Source organism: Ornithorhynchus anatinus, chromosome X2 (assembly GCF_004115215.2).
Source record: "Ornithorhynchus anatinus isolate Pmale09 chromosome X2, mOrnAna1.pri.v4, whole genome shotgun sequence".
Lineage (NCBI taxonomy): Eukaryota > Metazoa > Chordata > Mammalia > Monotremata > Ornithorhynchidae > Ornithorhynchus > Ornithorhynchus anatinus.
Genome location: NC_041750.1, coordinates 16,977,105 through 16,990,381, shown reverse-complemented (window position 1 = coordinate 16,990,381; position 13,277 = coordinate 16,977,105). Strand labels below are relative to the sequence as shown.

General features: G+C 47.8%; 1 protein-coding gene across 1 annotated transcript in view; it reads left to right on the top strand.

Moving 5' to 3' along the window:
* Positions 1-672: 672 nt before the first annotated feature.
* Positions 673-13,277, top strand: part of LOC100088952 (carbohydrate sulfotransferase 11-like) — a 58,010-nt gene continuing 45,405 nt past the window's right edge. Inside the window, exon 1 of the mRNA XM_029052499.2 lies at positions 673-1,413. Coding sequence (XP_028908332.1) covers positions 1,320-1,413 — 94 coding nt within the window. The 5' untranslated portion in view covers positions 673-1,319. The remainder of the gene's footprint in view (positions 1,414-13,277) is intronic.

Here is a 13,277-nt window from a genome sequence, read left to right as displayed (position 1 = left end):
GAGAATTTTGGATAATCGAGGTCCTCCAGCAGTTCCAAAGGAATTAGGTCTGAATAGGAAATTCATCAGCGTTCCACTTTTCCTAAACCGTACACCAAATGCTATGTACAGACTGGAGCTCGTTTGGTGGCTGCTTTTCCTTAATGGCATTTAGATGTAGTCGGGATGTAGTTATATTCATTCATTCATTCAATCAATCGTGTTTATCGAGCGCTTACTGCGTGCAGAGCACGGTACTAAGCGCTTGGAGAGTACATTCAGTAATAGAGAGAGACAATCCCTGCCCACACCGGGCTCGCCCCCGTTCACTGCATTGAAATCAACAGGTCAGAGGTGTCTAGGGATGAGGATGGGAGAGGGAATGGGAATGAATCATTTATATTTCTTTCCGAAAAAGATCTAAGTGGGACGACCCTTGTCCACTTTATCCAGAAATACATTTTCCCGGCTTCTGCTCCGTTCTTTACCCCTCCCTCGTCCTCAATTTTTTTTTCGGTGCCGCCTCTGCAGGGAAACGGCCTGCCACGTGGGTCTCCATTAGCAGAAGGGAGCAGGAGCGCAGAGCTCCCTTCACCTCGACCCTCTTCAGAGATCGGGAATTCGCTGTTGTCCGGCTTGGGCCATGCCACCGACCTTCCTTCTTCTTCTTCTTCTTCTTCTTCTTCTTCTTCTTCCTCCTCCTCCTCCTCCTCCTCCTCCTCCTCCTCACTTCTCGGGGGGCGGCGATCGGCCGCTCCGCCCCGCATCATTCCGGCCCAGCCTGGGCCACATGGCCACCCGAAGGGGCCGAGCCCACTCGGCTTCCCCCGGCGGAGTGGGAACCCGACTCGGGCACTGCAATTTCAGCAAACTCCTCTCCGTTGGAAGGCTCCACTAGGCAGCTGCCGGAGGGGGAGGGGCAAAACCCTCGTCCGCTCCTACCTGGTTCCATCCCGCAGCTCTCCCGTTTCGGGGCCCGGGGCGCAAGGGGATGATCGATGTGGCAGGGACTAGTGGGGCAGGCGATTTGGAATTGCCCCAGTCTGGACCTCGGACGCCCTTCGCTCCCGGCTCGCTCCCCCCGCCGGGCTGCTTGGTACGGGCTGCAACAGGCAGGTTTCCCCCGACCCCTCGGGGGGCGGCCGGGCCGGGTTGGAGTCCGGATCCAGCTGAGCCAGGAGTAGCAGCAGCAGCAGCAGCACCAGCACCAGCACCAGCACCACCACCACCACCACCACCACCGACGACGACGATTCCCCGACAACTGCGTTCCACTTCTCCGTCGGGGAGCTGCTGCTGCTCCCGCTCCCCATCAAGAGCTGAAAGCTGGGAGCGCCAGGATGAGGAAAAGACGGGTCCAGCGGATGGTGCTGGCCACTTGCGTCGGCTCTTTGCTCCTGGTGATCTTCTACTTCCAGAGCAACTTGAACCCCGGTGAGTGAAACCCCCTTCCCCCCCCTTATCCTCCCAGGACTTTAATGTAGGCATGGGGAGGTGGAAAATCCCAGGGTTTGCTCTCCTCTTTTGTCAGCTGGGGACCTAGAGTGGATGTCCCAGCTCATTCGTCTCCATCCCTAGGAAGGGGGTCTTGGAGCTGAAAAAAAAGTCTTCTAGATATGAGACCCCTGTCTCCCCACCACCACCATTCCCACCCCATCCTCTCCCACCGAAGCCATTCCCACTCCATCCTCTCCCACTGAGAAGCAGACTCCTTACTTAGACCAGAAGCCTCTCTCACCCGGGTGGCCCCGGAGGAGATTGCAAAGGGCACTAGTGGCACATGGATCGCGTTCGTGCTGGGCACCGGCCAATTAGAGGTCCAAGAGCGGGACAGACTCATTGAATGCGGGTCAGGTTTTGGGTGGGAGGCAAGGAAGCAGGGGCAGTTTCTCACTGAAGTTAAATCAACTGGCCCTCCCCAAGCCAGGGAGCTCCTTGCCCTATCGGGGGTAGGTAGCGGAGGTGTGAGCCGGCTGCCCCTATCCAAATTCATTGGGGATCCTCTTCTCCATCAAGCTCGCCTTTATCCAGACTAACATTCGTTAGCACTTTCTGGCGTATGAAACATTGTACTAAGAGGCACACCCTGGCCCACCAGGAGCTCACCATCTAAAAAGCAGGAGGAAACAGTTTACAGACTAAAAATTGAGCACCATCAGGAATGACACCAGGCAAAGATAAGTTGGTTGGCCCCGATGCAAACCGCAAAACCATCCCAGCTGTGTGATGAAGGCAAATTCAGTTCAGGGGAGTATGTCTCCCGCCTTAATGAGTCTCACCCTGCTCCACATCCTCCTTTCCCTGATCCCTCATCTCCTAGCTTTTCTCTTCTGGGATTATTCAGGTCATTTTATTGGTCCTCGGTGGGTTAGATATGTTTCTCCGGCTGTCACTTTGGGAGTGGTAGAATTGGGCAACAAGGAATCGTGCAGAACGACCCTGCGTGAGGCATACGAATCACGGAGAATCATGTGGAGAGGGAGGGGAAGATGATCCACTTTCCCAGTTACGTGATCGTGGGGCTTTCTTTCCCGATAAGGTAGGATACACTTTTGAAAATGAATCTTGCAGCTTGCATAGTTACCCAAAAGTGTCTCTCACCCAGTCGCCAAGGAGACTCTTTGAAACTCCCTAAGGGCTAGTAGTCGGCAACCCGGTATCATTGACACTGAAGTCTGCCTTGATCAGCAGCAGGGAAATGTTTTGGAGGAGGAGGAAAAATCTAAGGTGGGCAAATAGGATTTAAATGGGAGAGAGTTTAGTGACTGAGCCAACTGTTGAAGTTATTTCTGACAGCCTATCCAGAAACCCCATTAGGGAACCCTTATGTCAGTAGGGAGACTCTTCTGTTAGTTGCAGCCTGTCATGTTTTAGTGCATGTATTCTGAGGGAGTTCATTTCTCTCTAGTGGTAGTCCAAGGGACCCCTGTCTTGAAGTGAATAATTTAAGAAGGAATTTTCCCTTGAAGTCAAGAAGATAAGAATTCCAGCAGTCAGGGGCCCATGCTGAAAAAGGGATACCATGTACCGACTTGCCTGGAGTGCAGTAACAACTTTCTAAGCTAAGTAGAAAACATAAGCATGCTTAGAAAGAATAGGCATGCAAAAAGGAAACCTGAAAGATGTGTGAGTCCTCTACAAACCTGATTAAGAAAGCCTGTCTGACTGCGGGAGGAAGACATGTCAGCATTTCAAAGCCAGGGGCCAAACTAGTCTAAGATAGCTGAGATAGAGTAAAGCCAGCAGTGTTGGCCAGGCCTCCTGAACCCAAGAGCTGCAAAGCAAAAGCAGATTTTTAAAAAAAATCCTGAAACTGGGGATAGCAAGTAGACGTTAAGTGGTGGTGAGTGCAACAAGCAGGCTTTTCTGGAGGTGGAGAGGTAGCAGTGGCAAGCAAAAAGAGGGGGTTTAATGTATGCAGGTGGGTTGCTCTGTAGATGTTTTGCGTACTAGAATAAAGCACTTTATTAGTGTTTGATAGGAAAAAGGCATTAGATTATTTAGGCTCTTCATAGGCTCTATGATCTTCTCCAAAACACCTTTTCCCCACAAGTTCAGTATGCTGCAGTACTCAGGTCATCTCCCTCTAAATTGCCATCTTGCAAAGGAGTCAGTTGGGTAGCTGATTAGATTGTAAGTTCTTTGAGAGCAGGAAACATTTGTCTTGCTTCCGCTGTACTTTCCCAAGTTTCAGTCAAGGGCTGTACAGTTAATACCATTGAGTAATAGATTGAATACTCTTCATACCCAAGGTCATGGCTCCACAGTGATAAGTGCCTAAATCACAGGGACAGACAGGGAGAGCCCATCCATACCAGCCAATCAGTGGTAGTTATTCATTCATTCAATCATATTTACTGATTGCTTGCTGTGTGCAGAGCACTGTACTAAGCCCTTGGGAGAGTACAGTAAAATAGAATAGGTAGACCTGATCCCTGCTCACAAGGAGTTTACATACTAGAGAGGAAGGCAGACATGAAAACAAATTACAGATAGATATGAACGTGTGCGTTGGGGGTGGGGGGAAAGTCAAAGTAGTAATAATGATAATTATGGTATTTGTTAAGCGCTTCCTATGTGCCAAACACTCTTCTAAACGCTGGAATAGATACAAGGTAATCGGGTTGGACACAGTCCCAGTCCCACATGGGGCTCACAGTCTTAATCCCCATAGATGACATAGAAGGGAAGACAAATAGGGGAACTGAGGGCTTAGTCAGGGAAGCCGTCTTGGAGGAGATGTGATTTTTATAAGGCTTTGAAGGTGGGGAGACTGGCATTCTGTCGGATTTGAACAAAGAGGGACTTTCAAGTCAGAAGGAGGACGCAGGCAAGGGATTGGCGATGAGATAGATGAGATCAAGGTACAGTGAGTAGTTTGGTGTTAGAGGAGCGAAGTGTTGGGGGCTGGGTTGTAGTAGAAAGTCAGGTTCTGTAGGAGGGAGCAAACTGAGTGCTTTTTAAAGCTGATCGTAAGGAGTTTCTGTTTGATGTGGAGGTGGATGGACAACCACCGGAGGTTCTTGAGGAGTGGGGAAACATGGGCTGAACAGTGTTTTAGAACAGTGATCTGGACAGCTGAGGGAAGAATGGGCTGGAATAGGGAAAGGCAAGGAGGTCAGCAAGGAGGCTGATGCGCTAATCAAGGCAAGCTAGGCTAAGGGCTTGGATCAGCATGGTAGCAGTTTGGATGGAGAGAAAAGTGCAGATTCTAGAGATGTAGAACTGACAGGATTTGGTGACAGACTGAATATCCAAGTTTCCAAGGTGTGCAGTTGTGATGTAGCCTGGACTCTGGGGGAACCGGGGGAAGGAGGACGGGGAGGAACTTCCCGATTCCTCTGACGTGTATTTGTGACCCTCCTGGCCTTCCCTGAAGGGAGTGGAGCCCCCAAACAACCATCACCTGCTGGCCCCCACCCTTTGGGGTCTGTAGCAGCATGGCTCAGTGGAAAGAGCCCGGGCTTGGGAGTCAAAGGTCATGGGTTCGAATCCCGACTCTGCCCCTTGTCAGCTGTGTGACTGTGGGCAAGTCATTTCACTTCTCTGTGCCTCAGTTCCCTCATCTGTAAAATGGGGATGAAGACTGTGAGCCTCACGTGGGACAACCTCATTCCCCTGTATCTACCCCAGTGCTTAGAACAGTGCTCTGCACATTGTAAGCGCTTAACAAATACCAACATTATTATTATTATTACACGGTCAGTCGGTCTATCTCCCTGTCTGTTGTTTTTCCCCACCCGCCAAATGGGGAAGAGCTTGTAGGTAGATGGAAGGATCATCATTATCATCATCAGTGATATTTATTGAACGCTTACTGTGTGCAGAGCACTGTACTAAGCACTTGGGAGAATACTATACAATAGAATTGGTAGAGGCGATCCCTGCCCTCAAGGAGCTTACAGTCTACAGGATAGGCACACAGTAAGAAGTATTGGTTGATTGACTGGATTATTAAGTAGTTCCCAAAGGAATCCTCTGTCTCAGGCCCAACTTCTCAGTCTTTACGTGGTGTATTTCCGTGTTCCCTACCTAACTGTTAATAACTGTGGTATTTGTTAAGCGCTTACTATATGCCAAGCACTCTACTAAGTTCTGGGGAGGATACAAGATAATCAGGTCCCACATGGGGCTCACAAAGTAGGAGGGAGAACAGGTATTGAATCCCCATTTTACAGATGAGGGAACTGAAACACAGAAGTGAAGAAGCGACTTGACCAAGGTCACACAACAGGTAAGTGGCAGAACCAGGATTAGAACTGATTCCCAGGCCAGTGCTCTTTCCGCTAGGACGCCAGTGAAAACATTTCCTCCAACCACTCACTGCCCATTGCTTGGTGAAAACAGAGTTCTCCAGGACATTGGCCTACCGTTCATCCTAGAGGGTCTTCTCTCTCACACCATATTTCCCAAACTGGGTGTTGGGAAAACATCCCAGAGGTTAAACATGGTCTCAGAGATTACTACTGAAGAGCTCTGAACAGCTGCTTGGTGGTTGTGGTGGTGACCTGGGATGAGCCGGCCTTCTTCACCTCCTGGGCTCTCTGCCCTGCACTCTGCCCCTCCTAATCCTTAAAATGTGCTATTTTTCCAAGAGAAAGACAAAGCATAGATCTGGTTTTGTTTTTTTGGTAGATGGATGGTTTGGGGCTTGGGCAGTGGTGGATTTTTCTACAAGAGTCTATAGCTTCCCAGCCTAGAAGGGCTAATGTTGTTTTGGAGGGAGGAGGGAAGGGAGGGCCAACCAATTTTTTCAGGAACAAAAATCAAAATACTAAAATATTTTTGATTGATAGTCTGAGTTTCTTGTATTTTTTTTCTTTTGCAGTGTGTACCCTATAAATTTATCTGAGCACATTTCAACCCAGTTTGTAGGGCATAGCAGCCTGAAAGTGAGCTCATCCTAGGAGCAGCATGGTCATGTACAATGAGAACACTTTAAATAAAAAAAAAAGAACCCTAAGAGGCAGCAATAGGCTTGGGCAATGACCAAGAGGGTCACAAGATGGAAAAAAGGGTTTGACAGTTAAAAACTCTTAACTGGATGTCTCAATTCAAATTAAATTTGCAAAACCCTTCCCCATGCCTAACTTCTCTATTATTGTGGGTAAACTAACATTTGAATCGCCTCCCAGGCACAAAAGCCTGGAGTCATCTTCCACCCATGCTGTCCTTCATCCTTCTCAGTGAGTGCAGCTTTTTTTTTTTTTTAAGGATCTCTTGCATCCGCTCCTCCTCCTCCAGCCCCTTGCTCATATCCTCCCTGGACTACCTTAATCAGTTCTTCATCGGACCCCTCGCCTGCAGTAGTATAGTCCTTCATTACAGTTGCTCTTCCACTCCAAGATCAGTCCAAAAATGGTCTCTTTGGTCTTCAAGAAATTGAGGGTTGACTCGAAAACCCTTGAGATAGGCTGCTGTAGAAATCTCATCATTTCATCTTCTTGGGGGAAAACCCCCCACAAAACAGCTGCCCTGAAACCTAACAAGGCCCATTAGGAGATACACTGGAGTGCTACTTTGCAGATTCAAGCCATTGGACCTTTCCAAATGGAATTGCTTGTTATTAGCAGGGGTCTTTTTGTTGTACTTTAGTGATAGTTTCAGATAGATAATGGGATTTGGGTTGAGGTTAAAAAAAAATGAGTTGGGAGCAATAACTGTGTTTGGGATGAATAGATTAAATCAGTATGATGGCATTCCAGGCTTCTGAATGGGATGTGGGACTGCTCCAGCTTTTGACCTGTTATAAAGTGTTGAGAAAGCAGGCTGATTTAGGACCCAATGACTGGGTTGTTTGCAACAAACAGCCCGGCCAGGTCATAGCTTGCTGCCAGAACCAACCACTGGACCAGTGCCAGAGCCAGACTGTCTCAGGAGGGTGGGTCCAGCCTAGGGGATTTACTTCTGGGTGCAGAGTATTGTAAGAAGCACTTACTTCGATCCAGATTTATCCTGAGGACTGCCAGAACCGGCCTGGTTGCTCAGGCGTCCCCTGGAATAGGATCTGGCCCAGGCTCAGAATGCACCTCAAGAGGAATGCAGGCTAGGGGGTGCCCTGCAGCCAGGTCTCCCCCATTTGGTGTTCAGGAAGTGGGAGGGGGCCTCCTGTGTTGTGTAACTTTCTTCACCTGGAAAAGCCAAGGGCTGTTGAAGGGGGCTCCGACCTGTTAGCCGTCAAGATACTTTTACCTCCAATAGGGAAGCGTATAGCTGCTTGCTCCCCACTGGAGAGGCACAGTTAGTACCATGGAAACGAGGCAGTGTTTAGTTCGTTCTTACTGCAGGTGAGCTTTAGCCCAGGGAGAGACGACTCTGTGAGCTGATGGGCAATGTGCCAACTTCTCCATTCTTTTTGCTGCCTCTCGGGCAATTTCAGACTGTCCCCCTTGCTTGGGAGTAAAACTAAGTAGGAGGGGCTGCTTGGGTCCTGGCAATTTAGAGGGTGTGTCTGGAGAATTCCCTGCAGGCTGTAAACTTGCCCTGTAAACTGTAAGCTCTTTTTGGGCAGGGAGTGTGTCTACCAACTCTGTTGTACTCCCCCCAAGCACTTAGCAGAGTAAGCATTCAGTAAATACTACTGACTGATTATTAAGGCTCCACAGTACTCAGGGGGTACAGACCAGGGAAGGGTGACCCCCACCTGTTAGCCCTCAGCAGGCTGTGAATCTCGTGTGGCACAAGAATTGAATATGATCTTATTACCCATCATCTACCCCAGCCTTTAGTGCAGTGCTTGGCACTTAGTAAGCATATAATGAATGTCATACATAACTACACCCCAACACACCTTCTTTGCCTCTCCCAGACTTTCTAAATGCAGCCTCACCTCTCTCCATTCTCTGTCCAACTCTGCCACTTGTCTGCTGTGTGACCTTGGGCAAGTCACTTTGCTTCTTTGTGCCTCAGTTACCTCATCTGTAAAATGGGGATTGAGACTGTGAACCCCACGTGGGACAAGGGACTGTGTCCAACCCGGTTTGCTTGCATCCAGTGCTTAGTACAGTGCCTGGCACATAGTAAGTGCTTAACAAATACCATAATTATTATTATTATTATTATTTTGAGACCCTCCTAAAAAGCCACCTCCTCCAAGAGGCATTCCCTAGTTTAAACTCACCTTCCGAGCCATGTCATTTTGTCGGTCACCTTAGTACTTGTGTGTATATTTATTTCTTGAATGAATTCTTTTCTCTGGTTTTTGTCATTTGTATCTATGCTCTGTCTTATGTTTAGAACGTGTATCCATTTGTCTTCCCCAGTAGATTATAAACTCCTTGAGGGCAGGGACTGTGTCTCTTCTGTAATATGCTCTCATGGTAGTCTGGGTGTGCTTTTCTGCAGCATGACCTAGTGGGTAGACACGGGTCTGAAAGTCAGAAGGACCAGGGTTCTAATCCCGGCTCCACCGCTTGTCTGCTGTGTGACTTTGGGCAAGTCATTTAACTTATCTGTGTTTCAGTTACCTCATCTGTAAAATGAGGATTTAGACTGTGAGCCCCATGTGAGACAGGGACTGTGTCCAACCAGATTTGCTTGTAACCACCCCAGTGTTTAGCATAGGGCCTGGGACATAGTAAGCGCTTAACAAATGCCATCATATTATCATTGTTGCTATAGGAAAAAAAACCTGAAGGAGTGTGCTTGCAAAAAAGAGTAGATGTTCTTCATTTGAATACCAGCATAATAGCTCATTTACTAGCCCACACCACCTCTCATACAAAAAAAACTTCTCCTTAGGGGTAATTGAAGTGGGAGCAAGAATGGAATAGGGTGCCGAGGGGAGAGGGATTCTCGTGGAGTCTGGGAAAGTGAGAGAGGGAGGCAAAGGGGAGCAAGGGATTGTGAGCCTTTGGAGACGGGGAGACTATTGGGAGAGAGATTTTCAGTATGAGAGAAGAAAGCAGTGGGCTGAGTTCTCACAACAGCTGTCAGAAGACACTACAGGAGGGAAGGAAGGTCAGAATTGAAGGAAGGAATGGAGATCCTGGAGACTGATGTGAGGAATAAGGAGTTGAGAGGGGAGGAAGACGTGGAAAGATCCAGTAGTGGTAGAAGAAGGATTTGGTTGCAAAATCCTTGGCTCCGGGGTTGGCCCCGAGAGACATTTGGTGTGATTCCAGTGCCACAGATGAAAGATTATGCCACCTGTTGGAGAGTAGCAATGCGAATTGGGAAATTAAAAAAGAAAAATGAGAAAGTTCATTTGCTTCTCAGCAGTACTTTTAAGGAGGCCAGGGATACATTCTATTTAGAAGCTAAATGATGGCTGAAACAAAAATCATTGTGCACTTAATCAGGTCTAACATACTGGACTGATATGGGGGTAAGGGGCGAGTAAGGAAGTTCAAGTGCGAGAGAGCTCTGAGGCTGGAAAAGATCAGAGTAGTCATCTGTCCAGTGTCCAAAGGCAAATACGCTGAACAGCCATGTATGTCTTCGGTGATTGGAAACCAAATCAACCAATCAGTGAATGAATGGTATTTATTGAGTCCTTACTATGGGCTGAGCACTGTGCTAAGTGTTTGGGGAAGTACATGACAACAGTTAGTAGACATATTCCCTGCCCACAGTGAGTTTACAGTCTAGATTACAGACATTAATATACCTAAATTAAAGAAATGTGCGTAAGTTCTGTGGGGCTGAAGGAGGGGTGAATAAAGGGAGCAAATCAGGGTGACGCAGAAGGGAGTGGGAAAAGAGGAAATGGGGGCTTAGTCAGGGAAGGCCTCTTGGAGGAAGTGTGCCTTCAATAAGGCTTTGAAGGTGGGGATAGTAATTGTCAGATAAGAGGGAGGGTGTTCTAGGCTAGAGGCAGGACTTGGGCAAGAGGTCGGTGGCGAGATAAATGAGATGGAGGTACAGTGAGTAGATTGGCATTAGAGGAGCGAAGTGTGTGGGCTGGGTTGTAAGCGGAGAGCAGCGAGGTGAGGTAAGAGGGGGCAAGGTGATTGAGTGCTTTAAAGTCGATGGTAAGAAGTTTCTGTTTGATGTGGAGGTGGATGGGCAATCACTGGAAGCTGTTGAGGAGTGGAGAAATATGGCCTGAACATTTTTATAGAAAAATGATCAGGGCAGCAGAATGAAATTTGGACTGGAGAGGGAAGAGACTGGAGGCAGGGAGGTCAGCAAAGAGGCTGGCTAATGCAGTAATAAAGGAGGGAGTGATAAGTGTTGGGATTAACGTGGTAGCAATTTGAATAGAGGAAAGGGTGGATTTTAGCCATGTTGTGAAGGTGAACCAACAGGATTTAGTGATAGATTGAATATGTGGTTTGAAGGAGAGAGAGGAGTCAAGGATAACACCGAGGTTATGGGCTTGTGAGACAGGAAGAATAGTGATGTTGTCTACAGTGATGGGGAAATCGGGGAGGACAGAGTTTGGGTAGGAAGATAAGTTCTGTTTTAGACATGCTAAGTTTGAGGTGATGGGTGGTCATCCGAGTGGAAATGTTTTGAAGGCAGGAGGAAATGTGAGACTGCAGAGAGGGAGAGAGATCAGGGCTGGAGATGTAGGTTTGGGTATCATCCTCATAGGGTTGGCAATTGAAGCCATGAGAGCAAATGAGTTCTCCAAGGGAGTGGATGTTGATGGAGAATAGAAGGGGACCCAGAACTGAGCGTTGAGGGGCACCCACAGTTAGGGGTTGAGAGGCAGAGGAGGAGCCTTTGATAGAGACTGAGAATGATTAGCTAGAGAGGAGGAGAACCAGGAGAGGACAATGTCAGTGAAACAAAGGTTGGATAATGTGTCCATTAAGAATTGAATAAATGATTTATTTCAATAAATACATTTATTAAAATCAATTGCAGATAGGGGAAGCAGCAGAGTAGAAGGATCTGTACTTAAGTGCTGTGAGGGCTGGAGTGGGGAGAGTATAAATGTGTCCTATAGAATGTGAGCTCACTGTGGGCAGGGCTTGTCTCTATTGCTGTTTTGTACTTTCCCAAGTGCTTAGTACAGTGCTCTGCACTGTAGGGAAGTACCACTGCTGAGATAAATTGAGGGGGTGGGGTGCTGCTGAGAGGAGGAACTCCAGAGATCCTCACCAACATTGTATTCTGTTTGTCATGCTAAAGAGCCCTGGGATTAGAGCTCTTGTTAGTAGGACAGGGTCCCATGCAAGCCAAGGGGAGAGAGAGCTGAAAGGATGAGTGCCTAGCAAACAGCCACCTAGGTAAACTTTCAAGGCCTCCTTGGAAATGGTCAGTAATAGGCAAATAGCCAAGTGTCTAAGAATGCCCCGAGACTTGAATGAGTTTTGTTCAAATGTTGCCAGTGGATGTGCCGCAGTTTCCCACTGCTGGATCACAAGAAGAAATTCAGTCCCAAATTTAGAGTCTGTTGTTGACTCACAATTGGAGTCCTGATTCTTGTAGGCTGCAAATGAAAGGTCTCTGCTCTGAATTGCTGTTTGTCCAATGCTACTCGCTTCTTTCTTAGAGAAGAAGTTGCAGAGGGCCTGGATTCGCTATCCTGAAACTGATCACTGTGAATCTGGGGTTCCCCCATTTGACATTTACTCTTTGCTGGGTATGGTCACCCTCTGGTGGATTATGGGTAAAATTGTTGAGGGTTCATCCGTCTAAGTGGTCACTGAGGCCCCGTAGTCACCTTGGTAGGAGAGAACTGGTCCAGCAGAGTTTGAGGGGAAGGAGAGGTGGGAGGTCCAGTGAGAAGCCCAGTTATGGGAAGTCCTGGTTTGCCCTGAAGCTGAGCGACTGGGGGCCAAGTCTCTCCTCAGTCCTTCAGCAGTTCCGCTGGGATAAGACAGGAAGGATGTGGCTTGCTTAGAAACTCCTGACCCTGACTCAGGAGTTTGATAACTACTTATATACCCTTGCTCTGTGATTTATTTGCTTAGAGTTGAATTTGGCGTAGGGATCTGGTGGGTAACGTAGAGCCTTTTGTAATGTATTTTAATGTCCGTCTCCCCTGCTAGACCGTAAGCTCCTTGAGGGCAGGGATTGGATCGCGTCTACCTATTCTATTGTACTCTCCCAATTAATCAGTGGTATTTATTGAGCGCTTAATGTGTGCAGAGCACTATACTAAGTGCTTGGAAGAGTATAATATAACAGAGTTGGTAGATACGTTCCCTGCCCACAAGGTGTTTACAGTCTACTTTTTTTTAATAGTATTTGTTAAGCACTTGCTATGTGCCATGCGCTGTACTAGGTGCTGGGGTAGGTATGAGATAATCAGGTTGGAAGCAATCCCTGTCCCACACGGGGCTCACAGTCTTAACCCCCATTTTGCAGATGAGGTAACTGGGACACAGAAAAGTTAATAATAATAATTATGGTGTTTATTAAGCACTTACTATGTGCCAAGCACTGTTCTAAGTGCTGGGGTAGATACAAGGGTAATGAGGTTGTCCACGAGAGCCTCACAGTCTTCATCCCTATTTTACAGATGAGGAAACTGAGGCACAGAGAAGTTAAGTGGTTTGCCCAAGGTCTCTCAGCAGACAAATGGTGGAGCCGGGATTAGAACCCAGGTCCTCTGACTCCTCAACCCATGCTCGTTCCACTAGGCCATGCTTCTTCTTATAGTCTAGGGGGAGAAGTGCTCAGTAAAGTGGTCTGCACATAGTAAACACTCAGTAAATACCATGGATTGATTGGTGGATATCTCCCCACTCGGTTCCCCAAAGAAAAGAGTTTGGCAGAATCTTTGACCATTGGTCACTTTTGCTTTTGGGCCTGGTCTACCTGGTAGCAGGAGAACTTTGATGATGATGGCGGGGGAGAAGTGATGTGACCTTTATAGGGTTACATTTTTTTTTTAACTAGAA